Source organism: Melanostigma gelatinosum, assembly GCF_949748355.1.
Source record: "Melanostigma gelatinosum genome assembly, chromosome: 10".
NCBI lineage: Eukaryota > Metazoa > Chordata > Actinopteri > Perciformes > Zoarcidae > Melanostigma > Melanostigma gelatinosum.
The window spans coordinates 22,965,349-22,986,504 of NC_136643.1; the positions used below are offsets into that span (position 1 = coordinate 22,965,349).

General features: G+C 44.8%; 1 protein-coding gene across 1 annotated transcript; it reads right to left on the minus strand.

Moving 5' to 3' along the window:
- Positions 1 to 16,044: 16,044 nt before the first annotated feature.
- ndp (norrin cystine knot growth factor NDP) lies at positions 16,045 to 20,512 on the minus strand. The gene is made up of 2 exons (XM_079277101.1): positions 20,215 to 20,512; positions 16,045 to 17,329 (listed from the first exon to the last, which is right to left on the minus strand). The coding sequence occupies exons 1-2, from the start codon at positions 20,419 to 20,421 to the stop codon at positions 17,105 to 17,107; spliced, it is 432 nt and encodes a 143-aa protein (XP_079133227.1). The 5' UTR covers positions 20,422 to 20,512; the 3' UTR covers positions 16,045 to 17,104.
- Positions 20,513 to 21,156: the final 644 nt, after the last annotated feature.

The window sequence follows — 21,156 nt, forward strand, 5'->3', positions numbered from 1 at the left end:
TGAAATCAGAGCGCATGGAGGTGCGCATCTGTATTAAAAGCGCCGGGCAGGCCCACTCCCACCAGGCTCCGCCCACTGATAGTAGAGCAGCGCACTGCTTTGTTGGGTTTCGTGGACCTCCTTAGAGCAGGGATTCCCAAAGTGGGGTGCGCGCACCCCTGGGGGTGCGCGAGCTGCCTCTAGGAAAAGTGTAATGGCGGTCTGATGGTGCAATAATATTAAATATTAAAAAAAAATGTAATTTTAATTTAAAAACTGTCAGGTGGGACATCTGAAGCTATCGGTCGTAAAAGAGGAGAGGGACAGAGAGAGAGAGAGGAATCGGAGGCGAGGGGAACGGAGAGGTGCGTGGGGAGAGACCGGGAGAAGAAATCGAGTCAGAGTCAGAGGAAGATGAGACGGAGGAGACCGAAAAGGAGGAAGGGATAGCACAGACAAATCGGGAGCACATCGGCCCATCGCGGAGTCAAGGTGAAAAAAGAGGAAACGAGGGTGAGCATCAGACTGGGAAAAAAGAGGAAATATGATGAAAAGTATGTGTGTCTGGGCTTCACTTGGATTGGCAACGCAGATTCCCCAAAGCCACAGTGCGTGGTGTGCAGTGAGGTTCTGGCTAACAGTCTGAAGCTCTTATTTACGTCGCCACCTGAACACCAAGCATGCCAGTGCAAGTCAAAAGCCCCTTACATTCTTTATATCGAAGTTGGAGGAGTTACAAAACAGCCAAAAACAACTGCAGTCTCATTCATGTGTTGGTCTATAAATGACGCACTACGGGCTTCATATCTGGTTACAGAATAGCGAGAAAGGGGCTACCGCACACAATCGCAGAAGACGTGAGCTCGCCAGCTGCCAGAGAGATGGTGGAATGTATGATTGGAGAGAAAGAAGCAAAAAAGTTGGACATGATCCCGGTGTCCAACAACACTGTGTCGCGCCGCATCGATGCTTTGTCCGAAGACATCCTGGCTACATTAGTCGCTCATCAATTGTAATTAAATGTGATAATCTGCCTCTGAGCCTGTGCGTGTGTGCTCGCATCCGTATTGCTCTTTAAAAGTGACGCCTTGTGTCACTGAAAGTTATTGAAACTTTGTTGCAGTGTTTCAGGGCGTTTTCACACCTTCAGTTCGTTTGCTTTGTTGCAGTTGCTCATTTGTTCGGTTTGTGTTCACACTGCAACATTTAACAGCGGACTAAATCTTGTAAACAAATGCCACGCGCGAGCAAACTGTTCTCTCATTGGTTCGATTCTTATGCGGCTATAAAGGCTTAAAAGGCTCTGTTGCTTCTTTTTTTGTTTTTTTTTTATTAAGGGGGGGGGGGGGGGGGAGGTGCGCGAACCCGGTCGGGATGTAGAAGGGGGTGCGCGGCCAAAAAGAGTTTGGGAACCGCTGCCTTAGACAATCCTTTTTTCTACGTCAGTTACAGGGGCGTGCAGGCAGCGCATGGGGAGGAAGGTCCAAGAAGGGTCACTACAACAATGTGTTACACAGGAATGGGCAGTTGTTGGTGGGTTAGTCTATCCCCGAGATGTTTTGACAGGAAAAAAATAAAACCAAACTGTTTTTTTATTGGCTTTTATATTTTTATTTAAGTTTCAGAAACGCTTAATATTTATGTGTTTGAGCCTGAAGCTGCGCGACAGTCAGGAGTGAGTTTCCGGCACTTTTTGTGCAGCTCAACAACGCTAGGCATGTGCACGCACACACACACACACACACACTAGTCACACTCCTTCTCACTTTCTGCCCTATGTGCTGGAAAAATAAATAGCGGCAGTGTTGTTTTACTCAATTGTAGGGTTAAACTCATGTTTGACTTCCATACTTAAATACTTCACTCAGTTGCTTCCAGTCTCTAACACATTTGACCAAATCAGAAAATCTGTATATTTTTGAGAACAACTAAATATCTTTATTCAAATATATATTCTATGTATATATATTTATACACCCACCTTGAAAATAAAGATACAGCAGTCAAGTCAATTAACCTTTTCCTAAGCCCCGCCCCTCACATATACTGCTACAAGCTGTCAGAGCTACGTTCCCATAGAGCCCACACTGTAACTAACTGCACTCCCTGAATGAATACTATCTAATTTATGGAAAAACTTTAAAAAAGTGATTTGAGAGAGATGCAGACAGAAGGGTCAACAACATGCGTTTGAAGGTTATATCCAGGATGTCAAACAGGTTAAAAAGATAAAGCTACAGATCAGTGTTGTTGGGATCTGACTATATGGCTTCGACATGTGCTGTGGAACAAAGAGTCACATCCTGAGAATGAAGAAATCTGAAACCACTGCGAGAGAGCCCATGGAGCGGAGTCAGATAGTTGCTGGACCCTCGGCAGACCTGGCCAACGCTCCGCTATGATTGGCCAGTGTGCATATGAGGGGCGGGACTTAGTGTGAATTCTGTCTCTGTGTCCTGTGTGAGAACAGTTGACCTTACTGTACAAACAACTCTGAACAAACTGAATCAACAGGGGCAGTGCAGAACAGCCAGCACCTCAGAGCTCACGCTGTCTGTTGTCATAACCCGGCTCCTAGGCCATGACAAATACGCCAGACACAACAAATGATGGGAATATCAAATGTTTATTTAACTAAATAAAGAAATAGTTAAAGACCTGAAAAGACCTCTGGCACCACTCTGGAACTCTCGTGTGACACAGAATCGATTGGGCAGCATGTGACCACTGGTGCGGGATGAGTGTCCATCCAAACTCGGCTACTAGCCAAGCCGTTGCCCAAAATCAAATGTATACCCTCAATAGGCAACGCCGGACGCACACCAACCGCTACCTCACCCTTAACCAGCTCACAGTCAAGCACCATCTTGTGATTACACATCAGAGCTGACTAAAATGACATGTGGTTTAGGGCCAAAATACATCTCTGATCTGCTGCTACCTTATGAACCATCCTGACCCCTCAGGTCGTCTGGGACCGGTCTACTTTCTGTTCCCAGAGTCAGAACTAAACATGGAGAAGCAGCTGAGTCGATACTTGAAGGTGGAGTTAAAACACTGCAGACCACCGATTGGTCAGAGAGAATTGTTACTATCACGTCAGGGGACGTCCTGCACAAACCCACCATTTTTAAACAGCCAAGCTACCATCAATGGCGTCCGCAATTTCTTCATTCACTCGACACAAGATGTTTTAAAAATGGCAGCCCGCAATACTACGTCGTACAGTGCGACGGACAATTGACGAAGTGGATTTTATTTGAAAACTTCTGTGTTTGCCTGAAGTGTTCTTTTCACAGGAACCCAAACAAAAGGAAATCCATTACTGAGTGACAAGTGAGCCACTTGAAGTGGGACCACCTATAAGGCTTCATATTGACCCAGAGGACGAGACATTTACGAGACACGCATGCAATCACATTTCCCCCGTCTCATGCTCTCAGCGACACTGATTGCAGTTTCCCCTTTGTTCGGTTTGTGTTCACACTGCAACATTTAACAGCGGACTACATCTTGTAAACAAATGCCACCGGGAGCAAACTGTTCTCTCATTGGTCCGATTCTTATGCGGCTATGAAGGCTTAAAAGGCTCTGTTGCTTCTTTTTTTGTTTTTTTTATTAAGGGGGGGGGGGGGGGGGTGCCCGAACCCGGTCGGGATGTAGAAGGGGGTGCGCGGCCTAAAAAGTTTGGGAACCGCTGCCTTAGACAATACTTTTTTCTACGTCAGTTACAGGGGCGTAAGTATAGGCCGTGCAGGCAGCGCATGGGGAGGAAGGTCCAAGAAGGTCACTACAACAATGTGTTACACAGGAATGGGCAGTTGTTGGTGGGTTAGATAGTCTATCCCCGAGATGTTTTGACAGGAAAAAAATAAAACCAAACTGTTTTTTTATTGGCTTTTATATTTTTATTTAAGTTTCAGAAACGCTTAATATTTATGTGTTTGAGCCTGAAGCTGCGCGACAGTCAGGAGTGAGTTTCCGGCACTTTTTGTGCAGCTCAACAACGCTAAGCATGTGCACGCACACACACACACACACACACACACTAGTCACAATCCTTTTCACTTTCTGCCCTATGTGCTGGAAAAATAAATAGCGGCAGTGTTGTTTTACTAAATTGTAGTGTTAAACTCATGTTTGACTTCCATACTTAAATACTTCACTCAGTTGCTTCCAGTCTCTAACACATTTGACCAAATCAGAAAATCTGTATATTTTTGAGAACAACTAAATATCTTTATTCAAATATATATTCTATGTATATATATTTATACACCCACCTTGAAAATAAAGATACAGCAGTCAAGTCAATTAACCTTTTCCTAAGCCCCGCCCCTCACATATACTGCTACAAGCTGTCAGAGCTACGTTTCCATAGAGCCCACACTGTAACTAACTGCACTCCCTGAATGAATACTATCTAATTTATGGAAAAACTTAAAAAAGTGATTTGAGAGAGATGCAGACAGAAGGGTCAACAACATGCGTTTGAAGGTTATATCCAGGATGTCAAACAGGTTAAAAAGATAAAGCTACAGATCAGTGTTGTTGGGATCTGACTATATGGCTTCGACATGTGCTGTGGAACAAAGAGTCACATCCTGAGAATGAAGAAATCTGAAACCACTGCGAGAGAGCCCATGGAGCGGAGTCAGATAGTTGCTGGACCCTCGGCAGACCTGGCCAACGCTGCGCTATGATTGGCCAGTGTGCATATGAGGGGCGGGACTTAGTGTGAATTCTGTCTCTGTGTCCTGTGTGAGAACACTTGACCTTACTGTACAAACAACTCTGAACAAACTGAATCAACAGGGGCAGTGCAGAACAGCCAGCACCTCAGAGCTCACGCTGTCTGTTGTCATAACCCGGCTCCTAGGCCATGACAAATACGCCAGACACAACAAATGATGGGAATATCAAATGTTTATTTAACTAAATAAAGAAATAGTTAAAGACCTGAAAAGACCTCTGGCACCACTCTGGAACTCTCGTGTGACACAGAATCGATTGGGCAGCATGTGACCACTGGTGCGGGATGAGTGTCCATCCAAACTCGGCTACTAGCCAAGCCGTTGCCCAAAATCAAATGTATACCCTCAATAGGCAACGCCGGACGCACACCAACCGCTACCTCACCCTTAACCAGCTCACAGTCAAGCACCATCTTGTGATTACACATCAGAGCTGACTAAAATGACATGTGGTTTAGGGCCAAAATACATCTCTGATCTGCTGCTACCTTATGAACCATCCTGACCCCTCAGGTCGTCTGGGACCGGTCTACTTTCTGTTCCCAGAGTCAGAACTAAACATGGAGAAGCAGCTGAGTCGATACTTGAAGGTGGAGTTAAAACACTGCAGACCACCGATTGGTCAGAGAGAATTGTTACTATCACGTCAGGGGACGTCCTGCACAAACCCACCATTTTTAAACAGCCAAGCTACCATCAATGGCGTCCGCAATTTCTTCATTCACTCGACACAAGATGTTTTAAAAATGGCAGCCCGCAATACTACGTCGTACAGTGCGACGGACAATTGACGAAGTGGATTTTATTTGAAAACTTCTGTGTTTGCCTGAAGTGTTCTTTTCACAGGAACCCAAACAAAAGGAAATCCATTACTGAGTGACAAGTGAGCCACTTGAAGTGGGACCACCTATAAGGCTCCATATTGACCCAGAGGACGAGACATTTACGAGACACGCATGCAATCACATTTCCCCCGTCTCATGCTCTCAGCGACACTGATTGCAGTTTCCCCTTTGTTCGGTTTGTGTTCACACTGCAACATTTAACAGCAGACTACATCTTGTAAACTAACGCCACGCGCGAGCAAACTGTTCTCTCATTGGTCCGATTCTTATGCGGCTATGAAGGCTTAAAAGGCTCTGTTGCTTCTTTTTTTGTTTTTTTTATTAAGGGGGGGGGGGGGGGTGCGCGAACCCGGTCGGGATGTAGAAGGGGGTGCGCGGCCTAAAAGGTTTGGGAACCGCTGCCTTAGACAATACTTTTTTTTACGTCAGTTACAGGGGCGTAAGTATAGGCCGTGCAGGCAGCGCATGGGGAGGAAGGTCCAAGAAGGTCACTACAACAATGTGTTACACAGGAATGGGCAGTTGTTGGTGGGTTAGTCTATCCCCGAGATGTTTTGACAGGAAAAAAATAAAACCAAACTGTTTTTTTATTGGCTTTTATATTTTTATTTAAGTTTCAGAAACGCTTAATATTTATGTGTTTGAGCCTGAAGCTGCGCGACAGTCAGGAGTGAGTTTCCGGCACTTTTTGTGCAGCTCAACAACGCTAAGCATGTGCACGCACACACACACACACACACACTAGTCACACTCCTTTTCACTTTCTGCCCTATGTGCTGGAAAAATAAATAGCGGCAGTGTTGTTTTACTCAATTGTAGGGTTAAACTCATGTTTGACTTCCATACTTAAATACTTCACTCAGTTGCTTCCAGTCTCTAACACATTTGACCAAATCAGAAAATCTGTATATTTTTGAGAACAACTAAATATCTTTATTCAAATATATATTCTATGTATATATATTTATACACCCACCTTGAAAATAAAGATACAGCAGTCAAGTCAATTAACCTTTTCCTAAGCCCCGCCCCTCACATATACTGCTACAAGCTGTCAGAGCTACGTTCCCATAGAGCCCACACTGTAACTAACTGCACTCCCTGAATGAATACTATCTAATTTATGGAAAAACTTAAAAAAGTGATTTGAGAGAGATGCAGACAGAAGGGTCAACAACATGCGTTTGAAGGTTATATCCAGGATGTCAAACAGGTTAAAAAGATAAAGCTACAGATCAGTGTTGTTGGGATCTGACTATATGGCTTCGACATGTGCTGTGGAACAAAGAGTCACATCCTGAGAATGAAGAAATCTGAAACCACTGCGAGAGAGCCCATGGAGCGGAGTCAGATAGTTGCTGGACCCTCGGCAGACCTGGCCAACGCTGCGCTATGATTGGCCAGTGTGCATATGAGGGGCGGGACTTAGTGTGAATTCTGTCTCTGTGTCCTGTGTGAGAACAGTTGACCTTACTGTACAAACAACTCTGAACAAACTGAATCAACAGGGGCAGTGCAGAACAGCCAGCACCTCAGAGCTCACGCTGTCTGTTGTCATAACCCGGCTCCTAGGCCATGACAAATACGCCAGACACAACAAATGATGGGAATATCAAATGTTTATTTAACTAAATAAAGAAATAGTTAAAGACCTGAAAAGACCTCTGGCACCACTCTGGAACTCTCGTGTGACACAGAATCGATTGGGCAGCATGTGACCACTGGTGCGGGATGAGTGTCCATCCAAACTCGGCTACTAGCCAAGCCGTTGCCCAAAATCAAATGTATACCCTCAATAGGCAACGCCGGACGCACACCAACCGCTACCTCACCCTTAACCAGCTCACAGTCAAGCACCATCTTGTGATTACACATCAGAGCTGACTAAAATGACATGTGGTTTAGGGCCAAAATACATCTCTGATCTGCTGCTACCTTATGAACCATCCTGACCCCTCAGGTCGTCTGGGACCGGTCTACTTTCTGTTCCCAGAGTCAGAACTAAACATGGAGAAGCAGCTGAGTCGATACTTGAAGGTGGAGTTAAAACACTGCAGACCACCGATTGGTCAGAGAGAATTGTTACTATCACGTCAGGGGACGTCCTGCACAAACCCACCATTTTTAAACAGCCAAGCTACCATCAATGGCGTCCGCAATTTCTTCATTCACTCGACACAAGATGTTTTAAAAATGGCAGCCCGCAATACTACGTCGTACAGTGCGACGGACAATTGACGAAGTGGATTTTATTTGAAAACTTCTGTGTTTGCCTGAAGTGTTCTTTTCACAGGAACCCAAACAAAAGGAAATCCATTACTGAGTGACAAGTGAGCCACTTGAAGTGGGACCACCTATAAGGCTCCATATTGACCCAGAGGACGAGACATTTACGAGACACGCATGCAATCACATTTCCCCCGTCTCATGCTCTCAGCGACACTGATTGCAGTTTCCCCTTTGTTCGGTTTGTGTTCACACTGCAACATTTAACAGCGGACTAAATCTTGTAAACAAATGCCACCGGGAGCAAACTGTTCTCTCATTGGTCCGATTCTTATGCGGCTATGAAGGCTTAAAAGGCTCTGTTGCTTCTTTTTTTGTTTTTTTTATTAAGGGGGGGGGGGGGTGCGCGAACCCGGTCGGGATGTAGAAGGGGGTGCGCGGCCTAAAAAGTTTGGGAACCGCTGCCTTAGACAATACTTTTTTCTACGTCAGTTACAGGGGCGTAAGTATAGGCCGTGCAGGCAGCGCATGGGGAGGAAGGTCCAAGAAGGTCACTACAACAATGTGTTACACAGGAATGGGCAGTTGTTGGTGGGTTAGATAGTCTATCCCCGAGATGTTTTGACAGGAAAAAAATAAAACCAAACTGTTTTTTTATTGGCTTTTATATTTTTATTTAAGTTTCAGAAACGCTTAATATTTATGTGTTTGAGCCTGAAGCTGCGCGACAGTCAGGAGTGAGTTTCCGGCACTTTTTGTGCAGCTCAACAACGCTAAGCATGTGCACGCACACACACACACACACACACACACACACTAGTCACACTCCTTTTCACTTTCTGCCCTATGTGCTGGAAAAATAAATAGCGGCAGTGTTGTTTTACTAAATTGTAGTGTTAAACTCATGTTTGACTTCCATACTTAAATACTTCACTCAGTTGCTTCCAGTCTCTAACACATTTGACCAAATCAGAAAATCTGTATATTTTTGAGAACAACTAAATATCTTTATTCAAATATATATTCTATGTATATATATTTATACACCCACCTTGAAAATAAAGATACAGCAGTCAAGTCAATTAACCTTTTCCTAAGCCCCGCCCCTCACATATACTGCTACAAGCTGTCAGAGCTACGTTTCCATAGAGCCCACACTGTAACTAACTGCACTCCCTGAATGAATACTATCTAATTTATGGAAAAACTTAAAAAAGTGATTTGAGAGAGATGCAGACAGAAGGGTCAACAACATGGGTTTGAAAGTTATATCCAGGATGTCAAACAGGTTAAAAAGATAAAGCTACAGATCAGTGTTGTTGGGATCTGACTATATGGCTTCGACATGTGCTGTGGAACAAAGAGTCACATCCTGAGAATGAAGAAATCTGAAACCACTGCGAGAGAGCCCATGGAGCGGAGTCAGATAGTTGCTGGACCCTCGTCAGACCTGGCCAACGCTGCGCTATGATTGGCCAGTGTGCATATGAGGGGCGGGACTTAGTGTGAATTCTGTCTCTGTGTCCTGTGTGAGAACACTTGACCTTACTGTACAAACAACTCTGAACAAACTGAATCAACAGGGGCAGTGCAGAACAGCCAGCACCTCAGAGCTCACGCTGTCTGTTGTCATAACCCGGCTCCTAGGCCATGACAAATACGCCAGACACAACAAATGATGGGAATATCAAATGTTTATTTAACTAAATAAAGAAATAGTTAAAGACCTGAAAAGACCTCTGGCACCACTCTGGAACTCTCGTGTGACACAGAATCGATTGGGCAGCATGTGACCACTGGTGCGGGATGAGTGTCCATCCAAACTCGGCTACTAGCCAAGCCGTTGCCCAAAATCAAATGTATACCCTCAATAGGCAACGCCGGACGCACACCAACCGCTACCTCACCCTTAACCAGCTCACAGTCAAGCACCATCTTGTGATTACACATCAGAGCTGACTAAAATGACATGTGGTTTAGGGCCAAAATACATCTCTGATCTGCTGCTACCTTATGAACCATCCTGACCCCTCAGGTCGTCTGGGACCGGTCTACTTTCTGTTCCCAGAGTCAGAACTAAACATGGAGAAGCAGCTGAGTCGATACTTGAAGGTGGAGTTAAAACACTGCAGACCACCGATTGGTCAGAGAGAATTGTTACTATCACGTCAGGGGACGTCCTGCACAAACCCACCATTTTTAAACAGCCAAGCTACCATCAATGGCGTCCGCAATTTCTTCATTCACTCGACACAAAATGTTTTAAAAATGGCAGCCCGCAATACTACGTCGTACAGTGCGACGGACAATTGACGAAGTGGATTTTATTTGAAAACTTCTGTGTTTGCCTGAAGTGTTCTTTTCACAGGAACCCAAACAAAAGAAAATCCATTACTGAGTGACAAGTGAGCCACTTGAAGTGGGACCACCTATAAGGCTCCATATTGACCCAGAGGACGAGACATTTACGAGACACGCATGCAATCACATTTCCCCCGTCTCATGCTCTCAGCGACACTGATTGCAGTTTCCCCTTTGTTCGGTTTGTGTTCACACTGCAACATTTAACAGCGGACTACATCTTGTAAACTAACGCCACGCGCGAGCAAACTGTTCTCTCATTGGTCCGATTTTTATGCGGCTGTAAATAGGCTCGGTTGCTTTTTTTTAATTATTATTATTAAGGGGGGGGGGGGGGAGTGGTGCGCGAACCCGGTCGGGATGTAGAAGGGGGTGCGTGGCCTAAAACGTTTGGGAACCGCTGGGTTACAATATGGTATACGACTATGTTCTAACAAAATCTACTAATAAGTGAAACATTCGCAATATTTAATCCCTCGAAAAGGCAAACCCATCTCCCGTCATGATAGCTTGCACCAGGGCCCGTCATGATAGTGTGCACCGGAAACCGTCATGATAGTGTGCACCGGAAACTGTCATGATAGCGTGCACCGGAAACCGTCATGATAGCGTGCACCGGAAACCGTCATGATAGCGTGCACCGGAAACTGTCATGATAGCGTGCACCAGGGCCCGTCATGATAGCGTGCACCGGAAACCGTCATGATAGCGTGCACCGGAAACCGTCATGATAGCGTGCACCGGAAACCGTCATGATAGCATGCACCGGAAACCGTCATGATAGCATGCACCGGAAACCGTCATGATAGCGTGCACCGGAAACTGTCATGATAGCGTGCACCGGAAACCGTCATGATAGCGTGCACCGGAAACCGTCATGATAGCATGCACCGGAAACCGTCATGATAGCATGCACCGGAAACCGTCATGATAGTGTGCACCGGAAACCGTCATGATAGTGTGCACCGGAAACCGTCATGATAGCGTGCACTGGGGCCCGTGTGTGTGTTTCTGTGTGTGTGTGTGTGTGTGTGCGCGCGCGTTGGTGTCCATTTATGTGTGATCCGTTTGATGGGTGAGTGAGGGGTGTCGATTGAGGGTGAGGTAGTAATATGAGATATATTTCAATCTACACAAATGTACACAAATATCCCTGTATATATATGACCAGACCATCAAAAGGCCGAGCTCTGGCTCTCAATAACCAGGCCTGCAGTGTAATAAAAATGAAGTTGATACAGCAGCTTGTTATAATCAAGAGTTATAGCCACAGTCAGTCACAATATCAGCTATGTAGTTTAGGAAACAAAAGCACTATATATATATATATATATATATATATATATATATATATATATATATATATATATATATATATATATATATATATATATATGTGGTAATACGTTTTCAAGATGAATTCATTTGATCTATTTCTCCTTTCCAGACAACACAGGAACCAACCTTTTAAATCCTGACTGTGCAGACAATAACTCAAGGGCTTTGCACTTGTTGTGTTATAATATCATCAACTGGCTGCACATTTGTATTCTCCCGTTTGTGCTGCCCTCTTGTGGTTGGTTGGTCACAGCCAGTTAAATCCTATCTTTGTCAAGCTCTAGTGTCAGAGAGATGTTACTGTAACACTCGCTGTGGTCATTAAGGCTGTACTTAAATTGTACATATTATTTGACATATAATAACTAAACAAGTCGTGCACTGGAATCACTTTTCATTGGATTACCGATAATATTACAAGATGTTGCGGCTTTATCACCAAATTACAAAAAATGTATCTTTGCATCAATGAAATAGACATCTTTGTCGACCTGTCTTTGTGTCTGAGGGTGGACAGATGGACAGGCGAGGCAGTATAACACACATGCACAACGACTGGAGGGGGGAGGGTGCAGACGTTCTTTTCATCAGCAGATATTCCTCACTGAGACACAGAGACTGCTCTGGCTTGGCAGCAGAGGGCAGCAAAAGCCTGGACTTCACATCGACTTTTTGTCTTAGACAGACTGTGTGCGGCTGTGTGTGTGTGTGTGGGGGGGGGATGTACGAGGATGTATTCATCCTGTATGGTGGATCACTGTGTTGGAGCGGAACAAATCGAGCATGCAGACGCTCCGGTTCAAAATGAGACCAAACTTTAACATGGAAGTCAGATTTTGAGCCGCAACAAAGAGCCAAAAAAAGTCAATCAAATGAGTTTCCAAACATTGTGAATCACTACAACCATGACAAACAATCAGCAGAGTAACTATCAAGTCAACTCTACAACACACATCAACTTCAGCTTTTAACAAATACACTTCTAAATAATTTGGCCAATTAGGACTATTTTAAAATAAATAATATTGCTCATCAAGCCACGCCCCCAAGCTGCCCAGCTCTGATGAGTCTATGGATGATCTCAAGAGTTACAAAGAGATTTTACCAGATATTTTAACTTTTAATTATTATCCTTAGTGCACCACAAATTGAGACCACGTTGTCCTCTTTGTAATAGGGAGCATGTGTCTGTTGAAAGTGACCTCATGAATACAGATTTCACATTTTATATGATGGACATTTAAGCCGTGGACATGGTCCAGCTTGTGCTTCTGTCTCAGCCTCACTGTCAGTCATGTTAATGTTCAGCCGTCACGTAAGGCCCCACTACACACACTTATATCTGCAATTTACTGCGTTGAGTAAAATACTCACTGAAATGTTATAAAAATATGAAAAAAGTTCCTTCCTGGACAGCTCTCATGTTGACGAGTTCCATCATGTCAGTGGCCGTGTTCGGACTGTTAAAGTGTTTAAAGCGCTGCAGCACCACTGACATTATTGTACTCGTATTTCCTCAGTGAAGTATGTGCCGACAGCTCGATCACAAACCTCAGCACCACACAAACGAGGAGCCGTATTGTCAACCCTCCAGCACATGGCTGTCGTCCACGTTTCACGTCTGGCACTTTAATGGCATGCTAAACACACAGATGTGAATTTCTCCTTAATTAACAAGGAGGCACCTATAGTGCCGTCCAATAAAACGCCTCTTTTCTCTATGATTTCTATTCAACGCTTGGATGGATCTGATTAGCATCACAGGATGAATAAACGTGTGTGAAGTCTGCTGACGTGAAGGGGCGGTGAAAAAAAAAAAAGACCACATGTGCCTGCCTCACACCTGGAAATAGAGATGAAAAACTATATTTGATGAATGATATTTCTACTTCTTTCGTCAGAAAGTGTGGAACGTGTCTCTCTGCTGGGACACAGTTAGTGTACGAACGACAGCCATTAACCTGCCCCTCTGTCATCCTGTCACACTGGTTCCCCCAAATAATTACACCTCCTGCTTCATGTCACAAAATGCCTCCTCTCCACTAATGCGCGTGTGTGCGCGCGTGCGTGTTGATGAAGGAGATACACAGTGAAAGGAGACGGCAGAGAAAGTCGGATTAATCTCCAGAGTGGAAGGGGAAAGCGTTTTTTATTGTATTCACGTGTGAAGCAGCCGGTCGTGCTGTCAGTTGTAGTCGGGATTGAAACGTCCACGGAGGAGCATATATTGTTCTGCTTCACATTGGGGAGGGGTACCGTTTCAGCTCTGAACACAACAACAAAGACATCTGTGCAGGGTTTATTTATGGTGCACGTGAAAAAACCACGAAGTGCATACATTGTGAGGAGGGTTTTTAATGGGGTTACTTCATTAATCCACACAGGGAGATTCATCATTGTCATGAAGTCTATCTCCAATTTTCTTTGACATATCTTTATTTATTTTGATGTTCAGCGATTGTGCCACAGGCACAGAGTGAAGGACTGGTTTTAAATTAGTCGGCCATGATTTCACAACCGCCACGTTCATTAGCCTGCAAATGGCCTCCTGCTGATCTACTTTATTTTTATAGCTTTATTTTCACATTCTTGGCTCCATGAAAACCCTGTGGAAAAATAAAACCCACTACAGCTGTATTTACTGAATTTTAACTACCGGTCAGTGGCGGGCCGTCAGGGCCTGCAAGGCCTTCTCTGCTGGCCTAAACAGAATCACAAAGCTATATATATATATATATATATATATATATATATATATATATATATATATATATATATATATATATATATATATATATATATATATATATATATATATATATATATATATATATATAAATATATTTTATAATTTAATAATTTTTCTTAAATACACTACATGTATTATAATTTATAAAAATATTTTTCCCATTATCTTATTTTCTCATTGCACAGCTACTGTCTTCCTCAGTTGCTCTGCTTCCAGTGCAGCTTGTTTTAAGTAGAGCTTTCATCCAATCAGATCTCACCTCTGTGTCTCTAGGTAAGAACAGAGCCAGAGGCCTGCAGACTCTCACCTGCAGCCAGTGCAGATTAAAATTCATGGGGACGAGATTGTTGATAGTCATCGTGTTCAACCAATCAGATCTTTAGTTTGACATGTTGGTTGTATTCTTTGACGTGTCAGCGCCTGCTAGCCGGCCTATAATGACGTCAGCATTACATGCTGCTCAGTGTTCATCTGTAGCTTTCCCGCTAGGTGCAGAGTGTGCTGTGATTGGTCAGTGGGCGAGCACGTGACTATCGTGAAACGAAACTTAACAGCCAGCAGAGGCTGATGGGTAGTGAATCACATCACGTGATGCAGCTCAGCCAATCAAAATGCATTCTGACTAAGTTGAGCTACACCATGACAGAGAGTGCTGAGCCGAGGAAAGACACTGCTCAAGTTGTGAAAGTGAAATCCTATTGTAATCGCTTTTGGTTGTGGCTTGTTGTTAAGGAATGACAGTGGATCCCATAGCCAGACCAGCAGAGAACATTATATTTTCCTGAATTTAGGCTTTTGCATTCTCTAAATGCTCCAGCGTTAATCAAACGAGTAAGACGTACATAGTTACAGCCTTAAAAATGAGCTGTGGCGCCACGATGTGGTTATAAGGTGGTATTTCAGCTGCAGGACCAGCAGAGAAGGCCCAGGTACAAAATGCACGGCCCCCCACTGCTACCGGCACTACCTCTAATCCTAAAGATTTCCATGAAATCAAACTCCATTTATGAAGCTATTTGCAGTCGCCCATTCAATGTGTTTTCATCAGCTGGAGGTGGAGTCCATCGTTCCTGTGCTGGATACAAATCACAGGGTGATCACAGAGGTGATCACAGGAAATGGTGCATGTTGTAATGTTACTGTTTTGGACCCAAAAGCATGACTTAAAGATTCAGACTCAGAGTCATAAGGCCAGGAGGAGTCAGGAAAGAGAGAGAAAGGAGAGTTTGTCCATTCTCTCAGGCTCAACTTATTATCCTTGGTTTGAGTTTCTTATCTCAAATATTGAATTCTGGATCTAGCCAGTTGAATTTTTTGATCAGAATTGAACTGAATTTGAAAATATTTATTTTACATTGGATGCATGAATAATGTATTTTAATTTCATCCACAACTTTGGATGACCTTCTGGAAATTTCAAATTGGCAATCAAACCCCATCAAATCATATATATATAGATTTCAAAGTAAGATATTTCATTGCTCAGTGGTTTCAATGTAAATTTCAACATTAAATATTCAGTAGTGGTTAAATTGAAAAAGAGGTTTTCAGTTTCTGATGAAGTCAAAATGATTGTGGCTGTTATTTCTTCAAATTCAAAATATATGCACGTTTTTGTGGTGAGTTTTTTATGATAGAAGAAATCACAATTGGTACAACGTGACTGAGTCGTTCACTTTTTAATTCAGATAAACTGACCACAAGCACTGATGACGTTTCAGACGTGTACAAGCCTGACACACACACACACACATGCACACACACACACACACACACACACACACACTGAAATGCATCCCCTGTGAGTTTGAAGTTGTGTATTCATCACGGTGGGCTATGAGGGAAACATATACAGGCTTCACAGACGTACGCAGAGCAACCACAGCACTGTTTTGACAGGAGTCAAAAACACAAGTAACAATACACGACAGGCAAACAATTCGTAAATTCGGCGGCTACAGTTTCAATAGTGTTGACGGGAGCATCACGAAGATTCAAATCGAACAGATTACATTGGAAAATGAAACACTGAGAGCCTTGATGGTCTACTGACAGTCCACAGGACCACCCAGGCGCTGGCTTAACCTTCATCCTCAGAGCTGCTCTTACACACGTCTGCCTCCACTCTTATATCGTCCACCTGATGAGCTCTGCTGTCAGCATCGCTCATGTTTAACACAACTAAATGAAAGTCCTCAGGGAGTGTGTAAAATGTGATTGGGGCGGATAGGCAGGTGCCTCTCTATGGGTCCGCCACATGGTCCGGGCTCCCGTGGTCCCGCTCGGCTCTCGTCGAGCCTCGTCCTTTCCCATGCTGCTTTTTAACGAGGCGTGTTGTTTTGTTGTCAAATGCGTGGTGGAGCTTCTTTTTGTGTTTTTTTCTTTTATGGAGCTGGCAGAAAGCCGTTGCAGATATCTGTAACGAGCTCTCATACTGGGGTTCGTGAGCATGTGTGTTATGAATTACGGAGGCCTGTAATGAGTGCGGTGCGTGTCCGCAGCGAGGAGGGTCTCCAAGTGGCCCATGGGAGCAGCAGTTTGTGGTGTCTGGCCTTGTGTGCTGGAGGAATATGCTTTGCATGGTTTGTACTGATTGAATGTGCGTAATGGAGCGGGTATAGTATGTTCTGTCAGAGTCCCAAAGGCTGCAGGTCAATTTCTGTGTGAGGGTGGTACGACTGCTCCAAGCGATCGCTCCCAAGATAACAGCGAGCGTCTTGAGCCGCTGTCCTCTCTAAGGGCAATTTTCCGATCCAATAATCAACCAAAATTCTCTGGATAGCTTTCGAGTCAGGCTCGGGGCCAAGAGGAGCCGGAGAGTCTTGAGGGTGTGGGAGGATGCTGCTCCCCGCTCAGCTGCACTCCTCACAGTTGCAGGCTAAGATGTATCTGTATGTGGCCGTGATGCGAGTCCCGCCGGCGCAGCGCAGCCTCAGCGCCTTCAGCTTGGAGGTGTGCGGCCGGCAGCAGGAGCAGGTGCTCTTGAAGGGCTGTTTGAGCACCGAGCTGAAGGAGATGAGGGGGTCGGAGCGGGTCGTGTGGCTGCAGTGGCCCTCGCAGCGCGCCAGCAACACCATCTGGAAACACAGCGTGCAGAGGAAAAAGGTTAAGAAAGCACAGACAGTCTCATGATTTCCAGGCCCCGGTCGTGGGTTGACGACAGGGTGTTTGAGTTTCGTCTAGAAGTCTAGCTGGCTGCTAGCTTCGGCCTTGCACCTGCAAACTGAGAGATAGCAAAGAGAGCAGTCGCCCACTCCTACACCTGCCGCAGCTCGGAGCTCAGGGTCGCACACAGACATTCGCACCACGAAGACTCATCCAGAGGAATGCATGTGTGCTGAGGGGACAAAACCACTGTATCAAACTTTCCCTAAGTCTGAACAGTCAGATCACACACACACACACAGCACTGGCCTGATTAGTGTTGTGACCGTCCGACTGGCATTCCTCTGTGGGTCACCGCATTCCCGTCGCCTCCCTAAACAGACTCCTGTGTCATGTCATTCTGTCAGCTGCTGTGTGTCGCCACCCGTGTACCCACTTTGACAAAAGCCTGTCTGGGGCCATGGCAGGGTGACTGACTGTCTCTCACACACACACACACACACACACACACACACACCAGGAGCGTTGTCACCACCTTAAGACCATTTGTCTTTGTCCTAGCTGAGGATCAGTCAAACAGCGACAATTCCTCTCCTGTGACGCCCCTCTGCTCCTCTACACGCCTCCGCTCTGTCAGCACCTTTCATTCATGACCAGCTGGATGAATAAAAAATAATAATAAAAGCAGATACAGTGGTTATCCAATCACCGAACATAAAACTGTTTCCCCTACAACTCGTGCCGGGTTGAGGTGAGAGAGTCTGCTTTGTAGAAACCTGTTAATAGCGAGTTAAAGCAGTTCCCTTTCAGATGGTGGGTCAGTTTTAGATGAATTAAACTGCGCTTTGTTCGTTTGGAGTTAGAGTTGTGACGGTGATTTAGTCTTCTGCCCAGTGACTTTGCCACTAAGGCTTATGGGTATTTAAGAGACATGCCTCATAAGAATCTAACAGACATTTTTTAAACATCAATTCCAATAAAAGCTCCTGCAGAGTTTATCCTGCTCAGTTTATTGAACAGCAATGTTCTGGAGCCTTTTGAAGTATATACAGTATATATAAGAGCTTATTTAGTGGTGGAATATAACTAAGTACTTTTACTTCAGTACTATACTTAAGTACAGTTTTGAGATACTTATAATTTGCTTGAGTATTTATGCTACTTTTTCTCCACTATAATTAAGAAGCAAATATTGTCCTTTTTACTCCACTACATTTATTTGATAGATTGAGCTACAAGTTGCTTTTTGATTTATATTATTCATAGAAAATATGAATCATCTCATAATAATGATTATACTATTATAGGTTAAACTACCCAGCAGTATATAAAGTTGTTATGAGCCTTTCCTTTAGCTGCAACATTAACATGACAACACATTAATAACTATAATCCAATGGTATCATATAATATACATTATTCTTGAATTATGAATGAGTACTTTTAATTTTGGTACTTCAAGTTTATTTTGATACTTATGTACTTATACTTAAGTAGGATATTGAATGCAGCACTTGTATTAGTCATAGAGAATTTTTACACATGCAGTTTTTTCTACTTTTACTGAAGTAAAATAAATACTTCCTCCTCCACTGAGCTCATCGTCACTTGTTGGAAGAAATGATCGACATTGGTGGCTGTTCTGAAAACACATCGAATCAATACAAATATTGTCTGTGTTGAGATGATTTGTGTTGCTTTGACTCAGCACTTATTCTCCTGCACACCAACAGGCATGAAGAGAGAAACCTTTTCTTCACAAACAACGTTTAAAGAAACACTCATAACTGTTGGCTATTTAAACCGATCTAAACCTACTCTGTGCCTGGGCAGCAGATGAAAGCACGCAGATACATCTATCCCACCTACATCCCCTTTGCGCACACACACACACACACACATTGAGTAGGTCTATGTGCAGGTGGATTCTGTGTGAAGTGGAAACACTGAGGTGTAAAAGGACGGCTGAGCCAGGCGTCCCCTCAGTTCTCTGTGTACGGTAATAGAAAGCCTCGCTCATGCTGTGAGTGAGTTCAGCCCTGACTTCCCTGAGCGGAGCTGCGGTTTGGCCACCTGCTCAGTGCACTCAGAGACAGAATATTAAAAAAAGACCAAAGAACTGAGCTGCTCACGCTGGCCGAACAACTGCACGACGAAAAAGGACGGCGGGAAATTGACAGCCACGTGATTCCACGGGTCATCGGTCTCTTAAGTGGATGCGTCTGAGTTGTCCGACACTTCAGGGAAAAGAAAAAGGAATGAGGCGCCACGCCTTCGTACCATTAGGTAACTTGTCTTTCTCTTTCTACAGCCCATCGCTCTCCCTTCAGCCGCTGGCAGAGAGCAGGAGAGAGCAGGCCGACAGGGAGACGTCCACTTCAGCCAAATCTGCGTCCCAGCTGAGGTGCAGAATATGTCTGCAGCGTGGCCCGTGTCCAGCACCGCGCACACACACACACACACACACACACACACACACACACACACACACACACACACACACACACACACACACACACACACACACACACACACACACACACACACACACACAGACAAACGAGGCGAGACTCGTCTAAATGAAGGAGGGATGGAGAGAAAGTGAGAGAAAGAGATGGCCAAATGGAGGAGGCTTTCGTGGGGCAACAAGAGTAATACTAGAAAGAGAAAAGTCTGTCTGAGACTAATTAAGTTCGCGTTGGGGGGATTTTTTATTTTTGGGCAGTGCTCTGTGGGTTTTCTTGAGTTAATTTGTCAGGTGACGACTGGCCCTGTGACCTTTAAACAACTTGCTACCACAAAACGTGAGCGGCTGGCAACAGCGCGAGGTTCGTGTGTGGGTCCGTTTCGGCCTCACCTTGGAGTTGCACTTGTAAATCGGGTGCGTGATGGTCTCCACAAAGTGGTGCCTCATGCAGCGCTCTGGGTCGCTGTCTCCCAGGTGTGGGTGTCCGTTATCGCTGGCCTTGTTGCTGCTGGCGGACCGGACCAAGCCCAGCAGGGGGCAGCACATCAGGACCAGCAGCAGGCCAGAGGGGGGGCCCACAGAGACGAAAGGTTTCATGATGAGACCACCCCGGGGGTCTTGATCCTCAAAAGGCTGTCCGACGCCAAGCGCCGTCTCTGTGTCCTTTTATGTCTCTCGCTCTTACTGTCTTTCGTCACAGTTCTTTCCGCCTCTCATCCAAGTTTATATGTTCGGGTCTCTCTCTTGGTCCTGCTAGTCCAGCGGAGGTTTAAGGTCAGCAGGTTGGAGGGAGAAAGGTGGTAGGAGGGTTGCTCCGTCGGGCCGCTCCATCCCCCACTGTCTGGATCCACCACAGTCTGTAGGAGGGAGACAAACAGGAAGACATGCACTGATAAAGAAACAATATTGTGTGTGTGTGGCCAGTATGTTATGTCTATTTGTGCATCCAAGGGAATTACTCTGTGCTGTAGAAAAGATCACATGCTCCCTGAAGTGGACGGAGCTGCCTCCAGACTGATTCTCATAGGTATGTTTGCCAGTTTTTGGGTGATTGACTGTATGATGAGTGTGTGTGTGTGGGACCTGGCTGCCTACTTTGTCTCCTTTATTCCAAGGTCTCCCCTGCACACCCACACACATGTAGACACATAAGTCCTGGTGCTTTTATTACAGAGGAGAAACTTACGCCATGCACAAACAGCCTGCAGCCGGGCCCTTTCCTCTCCCCAGGAAAGACTTTTTCATGAAAACAAATCGCTCTCCCAACAAGCCCTCGCATGACTGAGAAGCCTCTGCCAGTCCCGCAGCATATTTTCACATGTATTTATGTCG